We start from the raw sequence: 25527 nt of genomic DNA, 5'->3' as shown, positions 1-25527 counted from the left end.
TGTTCTCAGTGCTCAGGGTTTTACTTATTCCCAGTTCTTCTTCTAAACCTGCGAGAACATTAGAGCTGCCACTGTCTGCAGACAAACCCACTCCTGCTTGAGAAGCCAGTGAGCAGGTGACATCTGTCCGTGAGGCTCTGAACCCCCTTTGTCTGGACTGCAAGCCTGTGAGCTGACACACAGCACCGAACCCCGGAGCCCGGAGAGAAATGCCCACGGCACGGTCCAGATGAAATCAGGGGCGGGCAAAACCACCCAGACAGCTAGTTTACAAAAATCCCATGAAGCGGATGTGGGAAATGGTGGAGGAAACCCTAGAGCAATCATTGAGAAGTATGATTTCTGAACGTGTTCTTGAAAGTTTCTTTATTATGGTCATACAACTTATAAAACATTTAGGCTGATATTGGACAAGTGTCAACAGCTCCAGCTCTGGGAAAGGTCTTCTGGAACCTTCTCTGGGGCAGGGGTGGGTCGGCCACCTCTGGAGCCCACCCCCGCGGGGCCCCGGGTGCTCCCCTCTTTCACTGTTCACATCTTTAAAACATACGCCACAAACAGACGCGTGTAGGTGTTGTTGCTGATTTTGTTTTCCCACAGTGAAAAGTGAAATATCTTTTCCAGATATGTATTTGACTGAACTGTGAGGAAATATTTACATGAAAAATAATTCGGAAATCCGAGCAAGCAATGGAATTGATACATTTCGACAAACAGCCATGACACAAGCGGTCAGTGTAGGGCTTGGGTGGACACAGCTCATGAATCCCACATGAAGATGTCCGGGTTGGGAACAACCCGGTGTGCCGAGGACATCCGTTTGGGGCCGCACATTCTTTCTTAAACTCGACTGCAGTTTTGTTCTACTTAACACGAGAGCCACAGTGCTCTGTGAGCGAAAACGTCCCCACAAACTGGGGAAAAGAGACCCGTTAGCCAAGCAGCGTCCAGGGCTCCAAGCTGCTCCCTGGCCAGTGACTCAGCCCCGAGCAGGAGGGACCCCCGCCCTGCTCCCGGCCCTCCTCCCGGCCCCCGCCCACCTCCTCCCCCGCCTGCTCCGCCCTCGTCCCTCCCGCTTAACTCCAGGCCCGCAGAAGAGCAGAGACAACTCTCTGTCCGTCATCGGTCGTCGCCGGCCCACCCGACCCCTGCCCTTGCTCGATGGTGACACGCAGGCTGGTGACATGAGGCTGGCCCGTGCTTTGCTCCTCCTGCTGCTGCAGGTCTGCTGGGCCACCGCGCAGGACGAGCTGGCGGCCGTGAGGGCCGTCGCTTTCCAAGGTGAGTGGACTCCCGCATCTCGGACTCTGTGCTGTTGGCTGCCGCGCGACGGGGCCGGGGCCGGGGCCATACGCGTCCAGCCGTGATGCCTGAGTGGGACCTCGGCCCCTTCCCTTGACGTGGGGTTGGGGGCCTTGGGGGTGCTCAGAATTCGCCGACTCTGTTCCCAGTCCCCGGGGGCTCCCCCAGGCTCGGGTGATCTCACCCTTCTCGTCCCCGAGGGGAAGTCAGGCTGGGCGAGGCCGCAGGGACCCTGGCGAGGTGGAGCACGGACGTGACCCTGGGCTCAGCTTTCAGAGCTGGAGCGGCTGTCCCGACGGGCGGAGACCACTCTTTCTCCACCTCAGTTAACTCTCTCTGGTTTCGGTCCTGGCAGTCGGTCATTACCTGGCCTTGGGCACCTTTTCCTGAAGGTCCTGCCCCTGTAGTTTGAATTCAACTTGAAGGGCAGTGGGAACAGTCTTAGTCTCCAGACCAGGGCGGGGCCCTGCCCTTCCAGACCAGTGGGTGGTGGAACTGAGCCAGCAGGACTCAGGCCGCATGGGGGGCTCTCGGTCACCCGCCCGTCCTGGGGCTGGCAAGTTTTCTTGACAAGAGACAGTCGGCGCAGTGGGGGTGGCTGGGCCCTGGCTCACCCGCCCAGGAGGTGGCCAGTGGGGCCGATGGGAGGCTCACCTGGGGGAAGGTGGGCAGAGGTGGCCTCGGTGTGCCCGCAAGGGTGCAGGACATGAGCCGCAGGCCCTCCCTCCCCCCGTCCTTGGCCCAGACTGCCCCGTGGACCTGTTCTTTGTGCTGGACACCTCCGAGAGCGTGGCCTTGAGGCTGAAGCCCTATGGGGCCCTGGTAGACAAGGTCAAGTCCTTCACCAAGCGCTTCATCGACAACCTGAGGGACAGGTAGGATGGGCGCCCTGGACCTTGTCTGCTGCGTTTCTCGGAGTCTGTCGAGGGGGGCCGGGGGCCCAGGGGGCGGGCCAGCCGGGTGTCGCCCCTGCTGCGGCCTCAGCTTCCCCACCTGAGAAGGGCGGGTGCTGGCCTGGCCACTCAGGTCGTCTCCTGTGTCTGCGGGGTTCAGATGGGCCAGAGAAGGGCTGAGTCTGAGGTAGAGCAGACTGGGGGGCTCTGGTCAGCGGGAGGGCAGAGGGAACAGTGCTGCAACGTGGGGCTCCGGTTCCCCAAATGCAGCCGAGGGAACGTGCCTGTGGCCCAAATGGAGTGGGTTTTGGGGGTCGGCCCAAGGCCATGCAGCTCCCCCTGGCGCCCGGAGGGGGCGCCCCTCGTCAACCACTAGGACACTGACCACTGCCCACGTGATGGTCAGTGCCTACATCCTGGACCCAATGTCCCAATGTCCCCGATGTCCCAACATCCTCATCAGAGGGGCCTGGAGGGACGGCCGGGCTTGCTCCTGGGATTCACTTCATTCATTCCTTCACTCACTCATTCGTCTGTCTGATGAATCCACAGCATGGGGGGGAAGGGGAGCCTTGGGCAGTGGGTGTGGCCCAGGACAGGACTCACCCATGGCGGGGGGGGGGGGGGGGCAGGGCTGTTGGGGGATGGCCACCCGTCACCTGTGCAGGGCCCCACCCCTAGTCCCGCCCTGTCCCTGCTGACCCGCTGACCTGCTGACTGGCTGAGCCAGGTCCTGAGCCTCCTGCCTACCAGTAAGGGCCGCGGGGATGGAGGGTGGGGACTGCCCAATGTGGGGCACTATGGGACCTGAAACCTCAAACTCATCCAAAATGACTGGGTCCATGACGCTGTGTGGGGAGGCCCAGGTGTGCCTCGCACCTCCGGAGTGGGCGCTGGGGAGTCATGTGGCCCAGTGTCCCCCTCCAGGTGCCTTTGGCCCCATCACCCAGCTCCCTGTGCCTCAGTCTCTCCACCTGTGAAATGGGTGGGCTTGTCCTGTGACTGCTGCTGTTAGCATCACCTCAGAGGCCTTGGTCCCCCCAGTGCTAGAGGGGCTGCAGGCACTGCCCCCCCCAGGCCCTGGAAGAGCAAGCCTCTGAGAGCCCCAGGCCAGTGCATGGGGCAGAGAGGGGTGGCCAGTCAGATACATGGGGACCTTCCACCAGGGTGCCCCTTAGAACTGGCCTCCCTTCCGCCCCATCACCCAGCCCCACTGCCGTCCACGCAGGGTCTGCCCCCGTGGCCTCCACCCTGCTGTCCTGGAGCAGGGTCTCAGTGCACACTGCTCTCACCCAAGGTCCCTGGAGATCAGGGGACGTGCTGCTCACTCGCTGGCTGAAGCCCGGCCCTCCTGGTCCCCCGCCCCACACCCTACCCCTGGCCCACCCGCGGCCCCAGGGCAGGGACCCAGCGTCTTAGGGCCACTCGGGAAGTCCAGCCGGCGGCTCTCCAGCTCCCCCTTCTCGGGTGCGATGGTGCTGGGCAGTGTGTCCACTGTGAAATGGTGGCCATCGTGCCCTCTGGTGGACTGTGCTCGGGGGACAGGAGGGGCCACCCCGGGGGAGGCCAGCCATGAACACGGGCTGGGGGCCTGGGAGGGCCGCTGCTCACCCGCCGCGTGGCTCACAGGTACTACCGGTGTGACCGCAACCTGGTGTGGAACGCGGGCGCGCTGCACTACAGCGACGAGGTGGAGATCATCCGTGGGCTCACACGCATGCCCAGCGACCGTGACGCCCTCAAGGCCAGCATAGACGGGGTCAAGTACTTCGGCAAGGGCACCTACACGGACTGCGCCATCAAGAAGGGGCTGGAGGAGCTGCTCGTCGGGTGAGCGCCCCAGGCCGACCACGCACGGCTCCCTCGCAGCCTGGGCTTCGCCTCGGGCTCCACGCGTGGCTCCTGCCTGTGGGGAGGCCACAGGCCCCACATCCCTGGGAGGGAGCTCCACCTTCTGACCATCTGCTGGTCGACCAAACCCGCCAGGCCCGGGGGCTGACCACTGGCAAACCAAGCTCTGGTGCCCGAGATCCCGGGGACCAGTCCCAGTGGCCGAGGGGGTCATGCTGGTGACCACCGCCCTGCCTGCCCCATGGCCGCCAAGGGTCCCTCTCTGTCCCTCCCTCGAGCTGTCCACTGTCTCCTCAACCAGTGAAAGCAGAGGAAGTGGGGGGGGCCCTGAAATGCCCAGTCACTGCCTCCCCTTTGGCCAAGCAGAGATGACGTCACAGTCAGAGACAGAGAGACAGACAGGGATGGAGAGACAGAGAGAGAGACACAGAGGGAAAGGGTTTCCTGTGGGGGCGTCGATGCCCCCATTGCTGTCTTCGCACGTCAAGTCGAATCTTCCCGCAGTGAGCCAGCAGCAGCCTGGTTAATCCAGACAGAGAATTAGTTCCTGGCTGTAGCCGCAGCCCCGGGGCCCCGCCCACAGGGGTGGGCAGGTCTGCAGCTGGCCCCTCCACCTGCCTGTGCCCGGGTCCCGCGGGTGGGACTCCCCAGGCTGGGTGAGGACCCTGCCTCCCCTGGTATATGTGAGTTTTCCAAAATAGTGTTTTAGAGAAATGTGATCCCACAAAACTCTCTGTTTTCATATCCTTTTTGATAAGCCCACTTTATTGCCTGGATTAACAAAGAGAAACAGATTGTCCAGAGTAACAGGAGATGTGCTTGGAGAGCCGTGCTGGGGCTGGGTCTCTCCGGGGTTTCCCCGCTATCCATCGAGCCCGTGGTCTCGGGGGTCTCGGCTCTGCGGCCCAAGGGCCCTGAGCCGTCAGGGTCAGAGGCGGCCTCAGGAGCTAGGAGGGGCGGGTCTCACCGCCACCCACCGCCCTGCAGGGGCTCCCACCTGAAGGAGAACAAGTACCTGATCGTGGTGACCGATGGGCACCCCCTGGAGGGCTACAAAGAGCCATGCGGGGGCCTGGAGGATGCTGTGAATGAGGCCAAGCACCTGGGCATCAAAGTCTTCTCCGTGGCCATCACGCCCGACCACCTGGTAGGGTCCCCACGGGGCTGTGGCTGGGGAGGGGGCCCAGGGCCCAGCTGGGGGGCACAGAGACACAGGCAGCACCGCAGGACAGGGCCTGGGGAGGGGCAGAGATGGGGGCCTGGGGCTCCCTGCCGGAGTGGACGTCATCCCCGTTCCGGTCCATCCACCCCAGGAGCCGCGTCTGAGCATCATCGCCACGGACCACACGTACCGGCGCAACTTCACGGCAGCCGACTGGGGGCAGAGCCGTGACGCGGAGGAGGTCATCAGCCAGACCATCGACACCATCACGGACATGATCGTGAGTGGCCCGTCCAGCCTTGGCCTCCGGGGTCCGCGTGCTGGGAAATCCTGTGGCCGTGAATAAAAATTAATTCAACTTTTCCGTTTCACTTTTAGAAAAACAATGTGGAGCAAGTGGTAAGACCTCCATCCCCACCCCAGGGCTTCCTGCCGGGCCCTGCAGTGTCTGCACCTGCACGTCCAGGCCAGGAGTCTGAGCGCAGGGCGGGGCGGGCGGTCGGGGCGTCCGCAGGGCCCTCGTTTCTGACGTGTTCCTCTGTCCCTCCTCCCGCAGTGCTGCTCCTTCGAGTGCCAGGTGAGTGTGGGCCCCCTGCCCGCCCCCGGGGCCGCCCCCTACGGCCTCTGGGCTCACTGTTCCCTTGTGTCTTGCAGCCCGCCAGAGGACCTCCCGGGCCACGGGGCGACCCCGGGTACGAGGTGAGTGCCGCCTCCCGCCTCACTGCGGGAGGGACAGAGGTATGGAGTAGACTGTGGGAGGAACGTTCCTGCAGCCTGGCCCCCGAGTGTTAGGGACATGACGGGGCTGTCCTGAGCACCTGCCGCGCCTGCTCTGGGCTGGGCGTGGGGACTGCAAAGTGGCCCCTCGCTGAGCAGGCGCCCCCAGCCGCGGGGAGAGTCCAGGCATGGTAACCCCGCGTCGGTGACCCCTCGGCCGATGCGGTGTGGGGCTTGGTGTCCAACCGCGTCCGGCCTCCTCCCCGAGGTGGAGGAGTGAGAGCCCCTGTGGCTCAAACTGGGGCCCAAGGCCAGATGTGGCTCACACAAGGAGGTTTTGAAAATCAAATAGTTGCCAATATTTACAGCTTGGGAGATTGCTCACGAAAGTCCACATTTCTGGCCTCTCCTAAAAAATATCAGGTCCAGTGGCCGTGGAACCATGTGGCCACCGACCGCAGGAGCTAATCCGTGGCCCCCTCCCCTGGGGGGCCTTCTGTGCTGATCCACCCTGTCCACACGCCTGGGAGCCCAGAACAGCACAGGAACAGGGCTCAGCGTGGACAGAAAGGAAGGATTCAGGGGTTAGTGGGGCAGGCGCGGGGCAGGCGCAGGGCAGCCCCACTGCCGGGTGGGTTGTGAGGGAGGGGACCCATGGATGAGCAGACGTGACCTCGCAGACCCCACGATGGGCCACGGACGACGGGGAAGGTGCCTGAAAACCACATGAACGGTGAAGGCAGGATGGAATGTCTTTTTAAAGCTTTTTTTGTGAGCAAGTAGGGGGTCTGTTTCACCAGCTTTATCTGGTAATAAACCTTGATCGCTCTGTGTTCCAGGGAGAGAGAGGGAAGCCGGGGCTCCCTGGAGAGAAAGGAGAAGCTGGAGAACCCGTGAGTGTTGGGTGCCTGACCACAGGGGCGGGGGCACTAAGCCTGAGGCTGGGAAGTCGGCTGAGGAAGTTTCCAGAAGGATGTCTGGTCTCTGAGAGCCTTGGTCTTACTGCCTGACCCTCAGAGGACATGGCCCTGTGGGTGGTGAGGGCCAGGGCCGCGTGGCACAGCCATTCCTTCTAGCTCATCCAACCAGGCGGACCCCTCGCCCTTTGGGCCTCCGCACGGGCTGGCCTGCTCTCAGTGGGGCCACAGGTGGGGGGCTCGGCCAGCAAAGTCCCAGGGCCTCTGCTTCAGCCACGGCCAGTCTCCCCACAAACCCCCCTCCTCCTGGGGGCCCTTGACCTCCCCCTTCCCTGGGGCTTCTCTGAGGGGCCCCCAGGAGTTGGGGGGCCTTCAGAGCAGGGAGGCCATGGTCCAGCCTAGGCCAGTGGTCAGCCAGCCCCGTCTCTCTGGCTGACCAGGCCTGAGTGGGGTGGGGGGTGAGGCGGGCTGTGTGGGGGCTGCCCCTGCCTGGAGTGTCTGACACGCCCCCTCCTCTGTTTCAGGGAAGGCCCGGGGACCTCGGACCCGTCGGCTACCAGGGGATGAAGGTACATCTGCCCTCCTCTTCCAGGGCGGCCTTTCCTGGGGCTGATCGGAAACCCGTCACAGCTGTCCTGGGGCATCGGGCGCTGGACACTGTAACAGCCCCCCTTTCCTCCTCTGTTTGCTGTGTAGGGAGAAAAAGGGAGCCGAGGGGACAAGGTGAGTAAGGATCAGCCTCAGGACATGTCCCTCGGGGCGTGGAGCCACCCCCTCACCTGCGCAAGGACGACGCTGCCCGTCCCCCCCCAGGCTGGGCCTCGATGCGCTGGTGGGGGGACCCCTCCTTGCCATACCCCGGTCCTCCTCCACCTCCCTGGGATTTCCGGGGAGCCCATCCCACGACGGGGACCACCCCCCTCACCCTCCCTTCCTGTCTCTGCAGGGCTCCAGGGGACCCAAGGGCTACAAGGTGAGTGTGGCAGGCGGGTCTGTGTTCTGCCCCCTGGGGGGAGGGGTGCTGTCTGACCTTTGTCTGACCCTTCTCTTGTTTGCACCTGGCAGGGCGAGAAAGGCAAGCGTGGCATCGACGGTGTGGACGGCATGAAGGTAACACCCTCCCTGTGGTCGAGAGGGCTGGCGGCTGGGGCACATGGTTCAGGGAAGGGACGGTGGGCAAAGCCAGGTACCACCCTGGAGCCGGGCAGGTAGGGGTCTCCTGTGTGGACCCTCCCGGGAGACTCAGAGGTGGTGTAAAAGGCAGGAGACATGTCCTGCCAAACTCGAGGTCCCAGTGGACCTCCAGCTGCCTGGCCCAGCTTAGTGCATCCTCCAGGGTGGGGCTTGTCTGGGAGGGGGATGGATGAGCCGGAGCCAAAAGCCTTGACCTTCCTCTGCCTTCCTCCTTCCAGGGGGAGACGGGGTACCCCGGCCTGCCAGGCTGCAAGGGCTCGCCCGGATTTGACGTAAGTTGCTTTTCCTCACACGCGAGTTAAGACTGAAAGTTCACTGGAGTGAACGCTGGCTCACACCCTTCTTCTGACGCTCTGAGCAGGCACTGCGGGCTGGACCCAGTGCAGACCTGCCTTTTTGGGTTTTGACATGTTTATGTGCAGCCTGATGGCTCTCATGTAAGCTCCTGGGCTGACCTCTGCCGTCTTCTCGCCAGGGCATTCAAGGACCCCCTGGGCCCAAGGGCGACGCAGGCGCATTTGGACTGAAAGGAGAAAAGGTTAGTGACATGAGCCCCCCGGAGCTGGGCCAGGGCTTCCTTGTCCACTGAGCATCGAATCAGAAATCCCTCTGGAAGCAGATTCTCCCCTCGCCCTGAGAGCCAGGCCTCCGCCTGGGCAGGCGGGGACCAGGGTGGGAACAGCGGAAAACACAGGTTTGGGTGGAACATCCACAGCCACTGGCAGGCGCGTCTGCCTAGGGGAGTGCTGAGCCTCAGACACTTCCCGCCCGTACCGCGCCTGCCGGTCCAGCACGGGGAGACCGCCCTCGGCGTCTCTGAGGCAGCGTCCCCACAGCCCAGCTCCCATCCTGTCCCAGAATCCATCTGCTCACGTGGAAATCAAAACTTAGAATGAACAGTGATGCTGTTGGCCTTGCAAGCTGACAGAGAAGGAACATGAGGAGACGATGTTTTGGGTCTAATTTAAAGCAGAATTTTCTGTTGCTGGTATTTTTCTGGGGTTTTCAGCAACAGGAAGTGCTAGGAAAGATGGAGTGGTAACTTGACTCTGCCCCAAATGCGTCTTAACAAGTCGGATTTCCTGGAACGGATTTTCGGAATCTCGCCTTCCAGAACTGGGCTTGCCTCTGCCATGAGCGGTGTCTCAGCAACAAGGGGAGGCGATTGGAGGATTCGAGGATTCGTGGAGAGGTGTGGGTGGTTGGGGAGGGTCCTCGGTGTCCAAGGCTCATGTGGTTGGTCAGGGAGAGCGGCCTGAAATCTGGGTGAGGAGGGCTGATGTGGGGTCACTGGGCCGGGCATGGCCTCCCGTGACCCTTCTGATCTTTTCAGGGTGAACCTGGAGCTGACGGGGAGCCTGGGAGGCCAGGGAACACGGGGCCACCCGGAGATGAGGTGAGCATGCGTGCAGCCCCCCAACGCAGCCAGGGAGGGGCCACCAGGTGCAGCCCCGGGTCCTGCTCAGGTCAGAGGTGGACCATTCTATCTTGCTCCCCCCAGGGCCAGCCGGGAGAGCCTGGTCCCCCGGGAGAGAAAGGCGAGGCTGGTGACGAGGTGAGTACCCACGGCTGGTCTCCTGCCCCCATTCCGGAGACCGAAGCAGAGTTCCCTCCAAATTAACACTTGTGTTTGTTCCTCTTGATCCCAGGGAAACTCAGGACCAGATGGTCCCCCTGGAGAAAGAGTGAGTCGGGGGCTGGCGCTCTGGGCTCTGGGCGCCACCACCTAGTGGGGGACGTGGCGGTGTGGCCGGCGCTGGTTGTCTCGGGCTGACACATCCAGAGCTTCCGTCTGAGTCTCTCCCACACCTCCCTCTGCTTCTGTCCACACAGGGCGGCCCTGGGGAAAGGGGACCACGGGGGACGCCGGGCGTGCGGGGCCCGAGAGGAGACCCGGTGAGTTACTGTTCCTAAAGCTGGGACCCCGTCCCCTGAGGGCCCCCCCAGACCTCTGAGTTGCACTCCTGCCCGGGTCCTGGGCCAAGGCCTCTCCCCCTCCCTCATCACCACCGCCTAAAATCGTCACCGAGACAGTCAGTCTGCCCCTGAGCCCGTGAGGTTTCGTCCCCGTGTAAAGGCGTGTTCTGCAGGATCGCGGTTGCAGTATCTGCAACAGCCCATCCGGCAGTGTGTTCATTCTCTGTCCACGTCTTTCACCGAGCTGCACGCCTGTCATTTCTTCAGCTGCATGCGTGACACAATTTACTTAGCCAGGCCCTCCCCGTCGCACATCTGGCTATTCTAAATGCTTCGATTCCCCCCACCAACTCCGTAAACATTTCTGCAGACGGAGCTAGCATTCTTCTTTGGAAGAACTTTCCTTTGTTAAAACTTCAAGAGGGAATGTTGGGAAGCGGCGGAGAGGCCGTGGTGGCCCCGTGGCTGCTGCTCCTTCGTCTCGATGGCCCAGCAGCCCAGCCTCACTGTCCTGGGGCCAAGCTGGCCCCGTGGGTCACTGGGAAGGTTTTGCTGGACCCGGGGCAGGTGGAGGGGACAGGCCCTGCCCCTCTGGGAGTCAGGAGGAAAGACGCCATCTCCCAACCCCAGATGGGGGCCGGCCCTCTACCCACTGCAGACACAGGTGAAGCCACCTCTCGTCCTCAGAACAGGACACTGCAGAGGCCGTGCGGTCCCTCTCGCTGTGACCACTCGGGCAGAACGCACCTCCTCTGGACACCTGTCCAGGGTGTCCCAATGGGGAGAGTGAGCTTAGCCCTAAGCCAAGGTGACAGGGAGAGAGATCTGGCTTTCTGACCCCACCCATTCCCTGGGGGTCCCCAGAGCCCCACGGCCCCCATGCAGGGGTTGGAGGGACGTCCAAGCAGGGATAACATGGCTTCAAGGCCCTTCCAAGCCCCCCCACGCCAAGGTCAGGAGATGAGACTGAAGGCCAGGCCGGGCCTCCTAGATGGCAGGCCGCCTGCAGCTCTGGCCCCGAGGCCGGGTGGGCGGGAGGTTCCTGAGCCTCGCTGGACAGGAGGCAAAGTAGGGAGCTGCCGCCGGACCTTAGGAGGAGTGGCTGGCTCCTCACTGTGGCCTCCAGAAACCACACGAGTCGCTTGAGGGCCGACCACGCGGCCACAATGTGGTAAAAACGTGGAGAAGTGGGAGCAGGAAGCACAAGGCCTGGACCCACCGTGGGTAGAGGCTGCTCCCAGCTCTGGGACCCCCCAGGCCTCCCGCAATGGCCACTCGCCCGGGGCAGCTGCTCTCCCCCGGCATCCACACTCACCGCTGGTTCCTCCCCAGGGTGAAGCTGGACCCCAAGGTGACCAGGGGCGAGAAGGCCCTGTCGGCGTCCCCGGAGACCCGGTAGGAAGCCCGGCTGTCTGTGGGGTTGGGGGGCATCCACGTGTGAGCCAGGTCTGCCATGTGGATCTTGGAGCGGAAATGCTCCCAGCAGCTCATGAATTTAGGGGGACATCTCTCTCCACCTCTGACTCGGGGTGCTCCCTGCAGGGGGTAAACCCGGGAGACCGCACGGGTGGCAGGGTTGGGGGCTGGGGCCATCCAGGGTGGCTGGATGCAGACTAGTGAGGGCAGGCCCAGCGCCTGGGGCTCTCAGACGCCCAGCACTCACAGAGGGACCCCTTTGTCATCCAGGGAGCACCCACCAGGGCACGGAGCTGAGTGGGCAGGAGCCTGTGCTGCCCCAGGGCTCTGTCCCCAGGGGGGTGGGGAGGGTAACCTGGCTGGGCTGGCGCTGGAGGAGGGCAGTGGGGAATGGAGGCAGCGAGCCATTGAGGTGGAGGTGCGTGTGGGGTGGGGTCACGGAGGACTGAGCCCGCGACATCAGACACCCCAAAGTGGGGGCGGGGCATTTGAGTCCCCAGGAGACAGCAGGCAAGGGAGAGGGTGGCTCAGCATGTGGACCCCAAGTGTGAGATCTGGGTTGGAGGTAGATTTGCTAGTGTCAAACCTGGCTGGCAGGTTTGTTGAAGTGGCCACATTCTGTGGTGTCATGGAGCCCTTGGGGGCCAGCTGCCTTGTGGCAGAGGTCTGGGGCCCCCCTGGAGCCCGGGGCCAACCCCAGGGGGAGTGCTGGAAGGCGAGCCTGGTCCTGCCCTCAGGGGCCCACAGTCCGATGGGAAGACATGATGCACAAATAAACACCAGGCATGAACTGAACCCTGTGTGTGGTGAGGATGTGGGGCTGACGAGGCCACAGGCGGGGACTCCCACCGGTGGGTCCAGCGAGGGCCCAGCCCCACCTGGCCGCCTCCCGTGGAGCTGGTGGGGACCGCTCTTCTCTGAAAACCCAGGGTCCCCACAGGGTGGGGCTGCCCCAGGGTCCATGTGCCCCTGGAGGCCCTGCGTTTCAGGGTGCTGCCCTGCCTGGGGGCCACCTTCACATCAGGCCTAGGCATCTTCAGTCACTGGGCTCGTGGCCTTAGATGGAGGCTTCGTCCTCCCCTTGTTCTGAAGGGTCTGTTTCCCGCCCCTTGTCGCTGGGAGACGGTTGTTGTTCAGGCCTCCAGCCAGGGTTCTTGTGCCCTGAAGCCTCTGCAAAGAGGGGCTCACCGGGCCTTGGGGACCTGGGGTGACTGTGCAGCTCTGAGGGCTCTGAGGGAAGCCCCCGCCTGGGCACCGTGGCCCTGGGGGTTTGTCACCCCGGCTGTGCCGAGATGGGGGAGCAAGGATGCCGGCCAGCCTTGGGCCCCTGGTTCCAGAGTGCAGCGTCACGTCACCAGGGCTGGGGGCTTCATCTCTGTCTCCTTCCTGCAAGGACCCCATGAGCGATACCATGCACGGGGGCGGAGTGGGGGACGTCTGCAGCGTCCAGCGGCCCCTCTGTGACCCTGCCTCCTCCTCCTCCTCCCCGCACCTCCCTCTCCGGGGACCACCTCCCTCTCAGATGGCCGGATCCTCTCACCTCGGCCTGGACCCCGGCCTGTGTGCCCAGTGCTCCTACGATGGGGGTTTCCCGGGTGGGGCCACTCGCTGGGTGTCCCCATTTCCCTCCTACTGGGGATGAGGTAAGGTCCTCCTGCTGGACTGTGCAGGGCGGGGTCCGGGCAGACCACAAGGAGTGACCTCTGAACTGGGCCTGGGGACTCCCCAGTGGGCAGGAGGAGGGGACAACACCGCGTAGGGGTCGGAGAGCTCCAAGTAGCGGGCTGGGAGATGGTGCCGGGTCCAGGCGGCCAGGCCGCGGGCTCTGGTGGGGCTTGGCTCGTGGCTTCCAGTTCTTTGGTGGCTTTTTTTGTGGAGAGAAATTTGAAATTGGAGTTTTAGCAAAAAAGGAATTTAAAAAAATAAGAGAAAAGAAGCATCCACAGTAGGGCAGAGATGTTTTGCCAGCTCTCCTGATGGAGCATTAAAAATGCACCTCGGGCCCATTCCAGGGTGGGGTGGAAAGGGGCGGGCGTGGACCCGTTTATGCAATAACATGGACCATCTGGGGATGGCAGGGCCCAGCTCAGTGGAACACTTTCCTCTCACGTAATCCCAGTTGAACTGGCCGGGAGCCCTCTGTCTGGGGAGCACGGTGTCTCCAGGGGCGGGGGGGCCCGTGGGAGCCAAGGAGGCCCCTGGTGGGCCTGGAGCTGCCGCCGCGCCACGGGCTCCTGACTTTCTCTGGCGCTCCTCCCTCTTGGCAGTAAGGGAGGATGACGCCTCTCAAATAAGATAAGACTTAGAAGTTCTTTGGGCTCAAAGACTCCTGTAAATGGAGTTGTCCCACCTCATTTTGTTTCAGGAGAGAAAAGGTTAAAATTAGTAACTCTGACAGGAGGAGGGCACTCATGGAAAAGCAGGATTCTCCCCTCCCCTCCCCCACCCAGGTAGCAATGTTTAGTTTCTTCTAAAATTTAGTTTCTTCTAGAATCCTTCTAGAAAAGCATGGCGTGTGTGAGAGTGGGGCATATGCGTGCAGTTTACGCAAACATCATCCAACTGTGATGTCTGATTCATCCTGGAGATTGTCCGGGTCGGCGCTCACAGAGCCGGCACTCCTTCGCACTTCCATGATTCCTACTGTGTGAGCTTACTCGACGTGCCCATCTGTCCCCCTCAACGTGTGTATAGATTGTCTCTGGTATTTTGCTTCACAGAAAAATACTGTAATAAATACCAACGTCCATCTGCCTCTCTGTTAGCTCATCTGTCTGTCTCCCCATCTATCTCTATCCATCCATCCACCTATCCTCCCATCATTCATCTATGTATCATCTATCTATCATCTATCTATCTAACTATCATCAATCTATTTATCTTTCTCTATCATCTAACCATCCACCCACCCACCCACTTATCCACCCATCCAGCTGTCATCCATCTATCATCCATACATCCATCATCTATCTATCATCTATTTATCTATGTATCTATGTATCTATCTATCATCTATCATCTGTCATCCATCTATCCATTATCTATTATCTATCTATCCATCCACCCAGCCAGTCACTCATCTACCCATCCATCCATCCATCATCTAACTATTTCTATCATTTATCTATCATCTGTCTCTACCCTTTTTCTGTCATCTCTCTCTCCATCCATCCATCCGTCCATCTCTATCGTCTATCTATCTATCATCCATCCATCCACCCGTCATCTATGTATGTGTATGTGTATCCATCCATCCATCCACTCATCCATCCACCCACCCATCCATCTTGAAATACTTCCAAGGCTATATCCAGAATATACATTCTTAGCAGCAGAATTTCTTGGCCAATTGGGGTGTGTGTGTGTGTTGATATTTGCCAAATAATTCTACCTGTCTGTCTACACAGGCCCAATGTACATTCCTCCCTGAGAGTGTAAAATAGACAGTACCCACACCTTTGCCAACATGAGATGTTATCAAACTTCAAACGTATGTTTTTGCTCCGCCCTGGTGAAAACCGTGTCCTCTCTTGGTTTGCTCGACTATTGGTGGGAAAGGCCGAGCGTGGTCTCATGGTTTCCAGGCCGTCGTGCGCTCTTTCTGTCTATTCCACGGTTGTTCATTTTCCTGGGGAGCCCGTGTTTCCCGTGTTGATGGGCATGAGGCCCCTGTCCTGGGTGCAGCCATCTCTCCGCTTGTCATCTGCGTGCTGACTTTGTCTGTGGGATTTGGTTGGTAGGAGGTCCCCCTCCTTTACAAGTTTCCAAGTGCATTCCCCCGGTTTACTGCAGTTTTTGCTTATTTCTTTGATGCATTTGGAGTAAAGTTGTAGGGTTGGAAGTGAGGTGGGCTTGACCTGGCTTGACTTTTTCTGTGAATAGTGAGCCCCTTGTCACAACACAATTGGTGGCAGAAGCGGTCTTTCCCGGGGATTAAAATGCGCTTTCATCATATTTTGAACCCCCTTATCTGCACGTCTCCTTCTGGAGCAGCTGCTGATGCCCTCTCTCCTCCCAGTCCTGCCCCAGTTCCAATGACAGTAATCATGGTGGCCTCGTGGTGGGTGCACATCAGGCCGGCCTATCCTGCTGCCCGTGACGTTTCCCGGCCCTCCGGCCTTTCTCGGACGGGAGGGCAGGAACCCAAGGCGGCTGACTGCTCTCCCTCGGTGGCCATGCCGCCAGGACAAGCCCGGGTGACTGGTCCTTCCCCTGCGGGTCACTGGAGAAGTCGTTCACGACACTGACAGCATAAAACACTAGGAGCAGGAGCCGTCACCGGGGTTCCCTCTGAGCAGCCCGACAGCACCTGCTTGTTTGTGTCTCCAGTTCTCAGAGCAATTGACAGTCGCTGTGAAAAGGCGACTGCCCCAGTGTGAGGGAGAGGGAGGCCCCCCGGGCAGTGGGACCCCAGTGTTGCTGGGGGCACCCTGCAGGAAGCTGCCCTGAGCTTCACTGCAGAGGAGGCTCTGGCCCTCCCGCCTGTGACCCAGCTCTTGCTGCCCGGCCCAGGGGCGCTTGTTCACCTGGGGGGCCGGGGGGGCAGTCAGGCAGCTTTGGACCCAGGTTTGTCCACACTGGACATTCAGCTTCCCAGCCTCAGTGCCACTTCTGCCCCCAGGGCTCTCACGTCCTGCTGAGCCTGTCACAGCCCCCACGACTCCAGGCCCCGCAGGCCGTCGGCTCCGACGCCAGAGTGTCCATGGGGAAGTTTCTGGGAAATGCATTTTTCCAAATCCCAAGAAAAAGCGACTGAGCAATCCAGAAATGGAGGAAAGGGTTCCCGTTCTCCTTTGGTTGAACCTCGGCGCTCTGCAGGCCTACCCCCACTGCTCCTCCCCGCCCCATAGAGGGCACCACCCCTCCCTCCCCGTGTGGACGCCAGTGCTGCCCACCAGGAGTGGGGGCCTCGGGCTGGGTTCCAGGTGACCCCACCCAGTGAGCCCCCCCACCCCCTGCTGAGGCAGCTCTGCAGAAACTCTGCCAGAGGCTGGTCAGCTCTCTGCGGGTCGTGGTTTTCCTGTTTCTCGGGGTGAGTGGGGGGGACCAAGGGGCACTGTCAGACATGGCCTCTGGCCTCCTGCTGGCCTGGCTTGGGGCACTGAGGGCCTCACTCTTTCATCTTCCTTCCTGTCCCCCCTTTCTGTGTCCCCAAGGTAGGGTCTCAGGGCCCCAGTCTGTGAACCCCAAGTCCACTGTGTGCAGCCCCAGGTTAAGTGTGCAACACTGGCGCTGCCTGAGGCCCGTGAGAACACAGCCGCAGCTGGGCTCTCGCAGGGTCTTGGCAGGGGCAGCAGTATGGTAGCAGCCTCCTGGCTGACAGCTGGTGGATGAAATGCGCCGGATAATGGAGAGTTGTCCACATTTGTGAGACGGGGCCAGCCAAGAAAGGCCTCATGAGGAAGCGCCAACCTAATGACAGGGCCCAGGGGACAGGCCTCTGAGTCCAGGGTGGTGGCTGGTGGGATGTGGAGGGGCCGGCTCCGTGAGACGCAAGCTCGCCCTCCTCCCTGGGCCTGGCTGGGTTGTCCGTGAAGTGCAGGATGGAGACCCTGGACCCAGAGAGGCAGGAACTCCACCCCACGGAGAGTAGTGGATGGAGCAGCCAGCAGGGCGGGGTCTGGGGCCAGGAGGGCTGGTGTGGGGCAGAGAGAGGGTCCAACGGTGTGTCTTCTCTGCAGGGCGAGGCTGGCCCCGTTGGACCTAAAGGATACCGAGGCGACGAGGGGCCCCCAGGTCTCGAGGTGAGTAGCCCTCCCTGCCCCCGGCCCCAGAAGCAGCCAGCCCCGACCAGACCCCATCGCCTCCACCCTTGGTGGGCCCTTCGGACTGGGCAGAGCTCCCGCCCCATTTACACGTATAAATGTTTCATTTTGTTTTATGGTATATGTGTCTTTTGGAATATTTGGAAAATGCAGAAAAAAATAAAAAAGAGAATTGAAATCTAAAATACTACCACCAGAGATAAACAATATGAATAATAATATGCCTCACAAATTTGGCTTCATGAGGTTTTCTTTAATTTTTTCATTATGAGCATTTTCCTAAAATCTTAATGATTTTTCAAAACATTATTGACGTGTGCTCCCCCGGCCGCACCTGTGGTCACATCCGCTCGCTTCTCTGAGCTCTCGTTCTCAGGCAGTTTGAGTTCCCAACCCCATAGGTAATGTCGCCAACCCCATGGGTCCTGGTTTCGTTTCTGTTCCCGTCCTGGGGCCCCTCCCTGGGTGGGGTTTGGGCGGGAGATGTGGACCCGCAGGCCCCTCGGGGTCCTGGTTAGCTCCATGTGCACCAGCCCCAGGATTGTCTGTTTGGAAATCCTTCTTTTAATCATTGCTGTGCTGATGAGTGAGAACACGGTATTTTGTTTAATTCACGCTTTCATTTCCCTCCAAGAGGCATCGTGCCTCCAAGCCAGCGTTGCTCGTTGCCTGGATGTTCTTCCCAAACCCACTTGTCTCCTCCTTAGGGCCCCAAAGGAGCCCCAGGGCCTCCAGGACCCCCCGGAGACCCCGGGCTGGTGGGCGCAAGGGTGAGTGACCGTCCTGAGGGCACAGGGCCTGGGTGGGGCTGCCGGAAGGCCTGGGCTCTAACTGAGGGTCCTGGTCACAGTGGCTGGACAGTGACCGTGATCAGTGTCCGTGGTTGCTGTGGGCACTGAGCACGGGGACGCCTCTCCTGCCCCGCCCACTCTGAGGTCCAGGAGAGGTGGGCGTGGGACCGGCAGGCAGCCCCTGGCAGGGAGCTGCCTCCCAGGCTGATGAGGGCCCCTTGGGGCTCCGCGCCTGTGCCTGCGCTGTCCAGCGGTGTCCGGGCCTGGCGGTTCCTGATGACAGGACCCGGTCTGCTCTCCCCAGGGAGAAGATGGCCCCCCTGGAAACGGCACCGAGGGCTTCCCCGGCTTCCCCGTGAGTGCCCCCACTCCCGCCCCAGCACCCGCTCTGGCCATCCGGGCACACGTGGGCCGGCCGGGCTGGACCCAGGACCAGGGCTGGCCCGGGGATCCACGGCAGGGATCCCCCGGCAGAGCCTGGCCTGACTGTCCTGCCTTCCCTGCAGGGCTATCCAGGCAGCAGGGGTCCTCCCGGGATAAACGTGAGTACACGCGCCGTTGGGCTACTGGTGTGCGCACACACACGCACACGTGTGCAGAGACACGCACACACACATCCAAGGACATGCACAAACACACACACCCAGCCCAGGCTTGTCGCCGTGGCCCCTCCCCTTCGTGTCTTGGCCTGTGGGTGCCTCGCACGGCCCAGGGGTGCCTGGTGACCCACATACTCCTCTGGGCAAACAGGGGCAGGGCCAGCTCCCAGCGACCACACCCCAGGCTCCCCTAAATCTCAGGGTGTCCTCCGGCCCGCTCGCAGCCTCAGTTTCTCCCCCAGGAGATATGTGCCAGGATGGGGGGCAGACAGCGTCTCCTTTATCTTTATCTTTTCCTTTGAAAACTTCTGCTTCTTAAAATGGGAAGGAAATGCAGGTAAATGGTACCTTAGTAAAGCTGATTTAAGAGACAAAATTTGTGAAGAAAAGGAACAGCCAGGAAGCCTCTCCTGGGTGAAGCCACCCTGCTGCTTCATGCAGCCCCAGGAGCTCGGCCAAAACGCAGAGACGTGGGCTCTGACTGCCGCCCCCCAGAGGCCTGCCTTCCCCAGGAGCCCAGGGCCCCAGCACCCACCGGCCATGCACACGCGCCTGCCTGTGGACTATGCACTGCACTAACCGTGTGCTCCACCGTGTCACCCGCAGGGCACCAAAGGCTACCCCGGCCTCAAAGGGGATGAAGGAGAAGCCGGGGACCCTGGAGAGGACGTGAGTGCAGAGCCCACCAGCATGTGGCGAAATCCTGAGTCAGCCCTGGCCCTGAGGGTCTGCGGCTGCGGAGGGCCGTGGAGGGAGGTGGCCGTGTGCCATGGGGGCCACTGAGGCGCGGTGGGAGAGCACTGAGGGACAAGGAGACAGCCGACAGACGCGCAGCGGGTGGTCTGGCCACACATGGTCATCTGGTAACACCACACTGTTTCCTTCCAGAACAACGACGTTTCCCCCCGCGGTGTCAAAGGAGCGAAAGGGTATCGGGGACCCGAAGGCCCCCCGGTGAGTCGGCGTGGCCAGCTAGGGTGGGGGCACCGGGATTCTGAGGCTGCAGAGGGTCGGGGGCAGGAAGGGTCCTGGAGCGGGGTTGGGGGTGGGCAGGAATTTGGGGAGCGAGTCTCTGGGAAGGTCTTGGGAAGGTTGGGGCTTTGACAGGTGGAATGGGAGGGAACACACAGTTTCGAGGGGTGTGTAGGGGGTCAAGAGGGGGCAGAGAAGGAGGGGCCAGTCAGCTGGTGAGAGGTGATGGGGGCGCAACACTGTTAGACTGGAGGGGACACTGTACCCAGGCGGCGAGTGTGGGTGCCCCGGCCAGCCCACCCACTGGCTGCCAGGAAAGGGCGAGTGTTGGACAGCTGTCAGAGTGGGCGGACCCTTCCACCAACCCTTCACGTGCGGAGGCCTCGACTGCCCTGGCATTCACGGCTCCTAGGGTTGGGGGGTCAGCCCAAGGGCTCCCGTCAGACCCGCAGCCCAGGAAGCTAGCAGGGCCACGTGGCCGGCCTCAGCCTTTCTCTCATCCTTTCTCTGACAGGGACCCCCAGGGCACACGGGACCACCGGGGCCGGACGTAAGTTGGGTGTCTATAACGTCCTTGGGGGTCGACCACTCTGGCCAAAGAGTTCATGTGGGGTGAAGAGCCGTGAGGGCAACAGGGGGACATGTGATGGCCATGGGGACATGTGATGGCCACAGGGGGCACATGAGGGCCACGGGGGACATGTGATGGCCTTGGGGGGCACGTGATGGTCACGGGGGGTATGTGATGGCTACAGGGGGCACATGATGGCCATGGGGGGCACGTGATGGCCATGGTGGGTATGTGACAGCTACAGGGGGCACGTGATGGCCACGGGGTGTATGTGATGGCTACGGGGGGCACGTGATGGCCATGGGGGTATGTGATGGCTACGGGGGGCACGTGATGGCCATGGGGGGTATGTGATGGCTACAGGGGGGCATGTGATGACCATGGGGGGCACGTGATGGCCACATGTCATGACCACATCAGGTGCCCGGGCCCCAGAGGCAGAGCAGGTGGCACCCTGGGAAGGAGGAACCCCCTGCCCAAACCCAGCCCCACCATGGTCCCAGGGGAGGGTGGCCACAGGCCGGGCTCACCCCCAGAGCTGGGGCAGCGCTGGCTTGGAGAGGAGCCGGTCCAGCAGTGTCTCTTCCCCTCCCCAGGAATGCGAGATTCTGGACATCATCATGAAAATGTGCTGTGAGTATCTCCCATCCTGGAGTCAGACAGGGCAACGTCCCGCTGGCCCCAGCTCCACCATCTATTCAACTGGCTGGGAGGAGGCGAGCAGGAGGGGCGGACATGGGCCCACCCACAAGGGAGTCCCGGGGGGTGGGGGCCCGGCAAGGTGGTCCAGGCGCTAGACAGAATGGCCCACTTGGTCAGGACGTCCATGAGGGGTGAGGGATGGCTAAGGGTGTGCGTCCTTCTGATTTCTGATGTGATGCGGGGTCTCGACTGTGTGTAATGTCCTCTTTCTCCTCTTTCCCCAGCTTGCTGTGGTGAGTGTCACTTCTCACTTGTTACAATGTTTCTCGTGTGTCTTTAGCCTTTGAGTGAATGACCCCCGGGCGGTGGGCCTGCCGCCTCTCAGTGCACATTGTGGAGCAATAGCTGGCACTCGCACCGTCACCTGTGCTGTCATGGCCCCGGGGTGCCAGCCCCCGTCCCCCATAACAGGCCCCCACCAGCTCCCTAGTAACTCACATGACCAGCAACAGGTGGGGAGGAGCCACAGGACCTGCCCAGTCCGTCCTCCCCACGGCCTGGGGTCCCAGCTGAGCCCACCATCCTGAGGGGCTGCTCTGCTCTCAGTGGGGGTCCTGGGAGGCCCTGAGGGCTGACCTTCCCCACCCCTCCCCCTCCAGAGTGCAAGTGCGGCCCCATCGACATCCTCTTCGTGCTGGACAGCTCCGAGAGCATCGGCTTGCAGAACTTCGAGATTGCCAAGGACTTCATCATCAAGGTCATTGACCGGCTGAGCAGGGACGAGCTGGTCAAGGTGAGGCGGCCCCCCGGCCACCGTCATCTGGGAGTGGTGGTTCCCAGGGAGGCAGGGGTCTGTCCTGACAGTGGGCTGGAGAGGGGCCGGGTCCCCGGGGCCATCGCAGACAGGGCACTTTGTTTCTCCAAAGCCAGAAACCCCAACCCACCAGAGCATGAGAGTCACTTTCAGGGCCTGTGGGCCGGTCCGGCCTGGGACAGATGGTGGATGGAAGGGCTGGCCGAGGAGCGGGCACGGGTGGCCACTGGGACCCCTGGGGGCTCCTGACCTCAGCATCTCCCCCACGCAGTTTGAGCCCGGGCAGTCGCACGCGGGCGTGGTACAGTACAGCCACAACCAGATGCAGGAGCACGTGGTCCTGAGTGACCCCAACATCAGGAACGCTCAGGAGCTTAAAGAGTGAGTGGACTGCGTGCACGCCTGCAGCCGTGTCGTCTCTAAGACCCCACCCCACCCCACCCCCTGACCCCACCCTGTGCAACTCGGCCCTGGCCCTGATCCCAGACATGACCCCTGACCTTGGGTGAGGCCAACCCTGACCCCTGATCCCACAATAGGCCTGATTCTGCCCCGTCCCTGGCCCTGACCCTGACCCTGACCCTGGTGCCATCCCTGACCGTGGCCCCGGCCCGGGCGCTGACCATGCTGTGGCCCCGCAGAGCCATCAAGAAGCTGCAGTGGATGGCGGGGGGCACATTCACGGGCGAGGCCCTGCAGTACACGCGTAGCCGGCTGCTGCCGCCCACCCAGAACACCCGGATCGCCCTGGTCATCACAGACGGCCGCTCAGACACCCAGAGGGACACCACCCCGCTCACCGTGCTCTGCGGCCCTGACATCCAGGTGGGGCCAGCCACACCGCACACTGTCCCCTTCGCACCCTGGGATGTAGGGGGACCTCCTCTGCGGGGGTCCGCGCCGACGCCTGTCCCTCCCCCACAGGTGGTCTCCGTGGGCATCAAGGACGTGTTTGGCTCCGTCGCGGGCTCCGACCAGCTCAACGTCATTTCCTGCCAAGGCCTAGCGCCCCAGGGCCGGCCGGGCATCTCGCTCGTCAAGGAGAACTACGCAGAGCTGCTGGAGGACGCCTTCCTGAAGAACATCACCACGCAGATCTGCATAGGTGGGCACGGGCAGGGGCAGCTGGTGCCGAGCGCCCCACGCAGCTGTGCCAGGAGGCGGCCTCGAAGTGGCTGACACACCCTCCACTCTCAGCTCCCTGTGACCTCCCGGCCACAGGGGCCAGACACGTCTGCCTCCCCACAAGCTGCCTCACACTCCCCTCTAGGATGCTGTGGCCCGGCTCCCACGTGGCCCAGGGTCCATGCAGGTGCTCCCTGGAGTGTGGGCTGCGCTGTGTCTCTCGTTCTCTGTCCTAGAGCCTGTGAGCACACGTGCCGCCATGTTCTGAGCATGTGCACTCACGCGCACGTGCGGTGGTGTCCTTGGAGCCCAGGACCACGCAGAGGCGCCCACCTCAGAACATGTCCATCAGGCTCAGCCCAGCAGTCAGAGCCGAGTCCACAGTGCAGGCAGCTCTGTGCTCAGGTCGACAGCGAGAGAGGGCTGCTGGCTCAGACTCCAGGCCCCCTCCCCACCCAGTGGGCGCATGGTCGTGTCACCCAGGGACAGCGTGGCACAGGGTGTCTGTAGACCACCCTTCCTCCTCTCTGAGCCTCGGTTTCCCCCTTCTCAGAAGGGGCCAAGGCTCTGCTCCACCCCTCGCTGGGTTGGTGTGAGGACCACAAAATGGTTCCTGAGGGACCAACCCATCACCTCAAGGGCCCAGTCTTAAATAAGGGGACACCCTTTCCTGGTGGGCAGAGTGGGCTGGGTAGGGGCTGGCCAGGCAGTAAGCCCTGTCCCCTGTCCCCTGTGCACACAACCACACGGCACCTTCCACGGAGATGCTCTGGTGTCCTCTCACTGGGGAGTCTGGATGGAACGGGGGTCCCTGCGGTCCCTGGGTTCACGCTGCATGGGGTTTTTCTCTTTTACAGACAAGAAGTGTCCAGACTACACCTGCCCGAGTGAGTGCCTGGGGGTGTGGGGCCCCGGGGAGGAGGGGGCTCCTGGGGGAGGGGCCCTGGGGAGGAGGGGGCTCCTGGGGGAGGGGCCCTGGGGAGGAGGGGGCTTCGGAGGGTCTGGAGGTGACAGGAGCCCAGCGCTGACGGCCACCCCGCCCGCAGTCACGTTCTCCTCCCCGGCCGACATCACCATCCTGCTGGACGGCTCGGCTAGCGTGGGCAGCCACAACTTCGACATCACCAAGCGCTTCGCCAAGCGGCTGGCAGAGCGCTTCCTGACGGCGGGCCGCGCGGACCCGGCGCAGCCCGTGCGCGTCTCGGTGGCGCAGTACAGCGGCACCGGGCAGCAGCGGCCGGAGCGCGCGGCGCTGCAGTTCCTGCAGAACTACACGGTGCTGGCCAGCACGGTCGACGGCATGGGCTTCATCAACGACGCCACCGACGTCGTCGACGCGCTCGGCTACGTGACCCGCTTCTACCGCGAGGCCTCCTCCGGGGCGGCCAAGAAGAGGCTACTGCTCTTCTCTGACGGCAACTCGCAGGGGGCCACGGCGGCGGCCATCGAGACGGCCGTGCAGGAGGCCCAGCGGGCGGGCATTGAGGTCTTCGTGGTGGTGGTGGGCAGCCAGGTGAACGAGCCGCACGTCCGCGTCCTGGTCACGGGCAAGACGGCCGAGTACGACGTGGCCTATGGCGAGCGCCACCTGTTCCGTGTGCCCAGCTACCAGGCCCTGCTGCGCGGCGTCCTCTACCAGACGGTGTCCCGGAAGGTGGCGCTGGGCTAGCCGGCGGCCCTCCCCATCGCCACGCGAGGAAAAATGTGACAGGACTCCTGGCCACCCATTAGCTAGAGTTTTTTAAAGAAGAAGCTTGAAAAGCCGCTCTGTGTTTGCCACCCCTCCGCGTCCCTCCCCCTGCACCTGAACTGCCCCCGTCCCCTCCCACTGCCAAGTTAATGTCCCCGTCCCCCCCCAGCCCCGACGCATCATTTCTCTCTCCCTTCTGGAGGGTCAGCTGCGCCCTGCCTCCCCTCCCCACTTTCCTCGTAGCTTGGTTTTTCTCGCTGATTCTACAGGATTCTCCACTTAGCCTTTCGCGTACACTCAACATCAGAGCCCAGTAGTTAATTCATGGGGGATGGTGGACAATGTGTCTCTTTTGGAAAGCCAAGGTCGAGAGGATGTTTTACACATAGACCCCGAGGAGTCGACACCTTCTTACGAGGTTCTCCTGGCTCACCCCGGACCTCAGTTCCCACAGCCCCAGGGCCGAGAGCTCAGGGCAGAGGACACGGGGACCACATCTCCAGAGAAGAGCAGAAAACAGCAACGCCTCAACCCCTTGTCCTTGCACACCCCCAGAACAAAGGTGCTATCCTGTCTGCGTCCCCGTTTACAGAGGCCTGGGCACCCGCGACATCTGGTGGCACAAAGTGATGTCTTTCATTAAAATCAAGGCAAAGCTCCTTTTCCTTGTGGGAGAGATCGGTTCTACATTTTCTTGAAGACTCTCTTTACTTGTTAGTTTTATTTTTACTCCTTCCTGTGTTTTTCTCACTGTGTCCATGTTGGCGACGTTTCCAAATAAAGGTTTTTACTCTTCTCTGTGGTCCTCTGTCCGAGGAGTTAAAATCCCGCCGTGTTCACGCTCCGCACACCGACAGGCGTAGAACTGGGGGATGGTCGAATGCCCAGTTGGAGTGCTTACCTCCCCCTCGGTGACCGTCGGGAGAGGCGCCTCGGCTGGACGCCAGCCAGTGATGCCCCTCTTCTGGCCTGGGGAAAGACCCCGGTGGCGTGAAGACCATCTGCAGATGGGGAGGTGCTGGGAGGGGCCCCGACACCCCGGGGGGCAGAATCAGAAGCAGATTGGGTTTCGGGGGGTTGGGGTAGCTGGCCAGACCCAACCGGATTAAACCCCAGGGGGCCAGCATTCTGGCACCAGAAAGAACCCTGGGAATTCTGGAGGGCGTCAGGATCCAGCAGACCCCATGGG

At 61.9% G+C, this 25527-nt stretch overlaps 1 protein-coding gene across 1 annotated transcript; it reads left to right on the top strand.

Moving 5' to 3' along the window:
- Positions 1-1105: 1105 nt before the first annotated feature.
- COL6A1 (collagen type VI alpha 1 chain) lies at positions 1106-25133 on the top strand. The gene is made up of 35 exons (XM_004429675.3): positions 1106-1281; positions 2048-2177; positions 3825-4025; positions 5034-5193; positions 5360-5488; positions 5587-5607; positions 5765-5785; positions 5863-5907; positions 6765-6818; positions 7367-7411; positions 7539-7565; positions 7789-7815; positions 7908-7952; positions 8255-8308; positions 8512-8574; positions 9370-9432; positions 9538-9591; positions 9686-9721; positions 9870-9932; positions 11286-11348; positions 17051-17113; positions 17842-17904; positions 18230-18280; positions 18432-18467; positions 19131-19193; positions 19413-19478; positions 20011-20046; positions 20664-20700; positions 20994-21002; positions 21369-21502; positions 21795-21904; positions 22165-22348; positions 22448-22628; positions 23506-23535; positions 23695-25133. Exons 1-35 carry the CDS (start codon positions 1185-1187, stop codon positions 24315-24317), a joined length of 3084 nt encoding a protein of 1027 aa, XP_004429732.1. The 5' UTR covers positions 1106-1184; the 3' UTR covers positions 24318-25133.
- Positions 25134-25527: the final 394 nt, after the last annotated feature.

Source organism: Ceratotherium simum, chromosome 27, assembly GCF_057802395.1.
Source record: "Ceratotherium simum simum isolate JZ-2026a chromosome 27, ASM5780239v1, whole genome shotgun sequence".
In the NCBI taxonomy this organism is placed as follows: Eukaryota; Metazoa; Chordata; class Mammalia; order Perissodactyla; family Rhinocerotidae; genus Ceratotherium; species Ceratotherium simum.
This window is presented reverse-complemented; position numbering and strand designations above follow the sequence as displayed.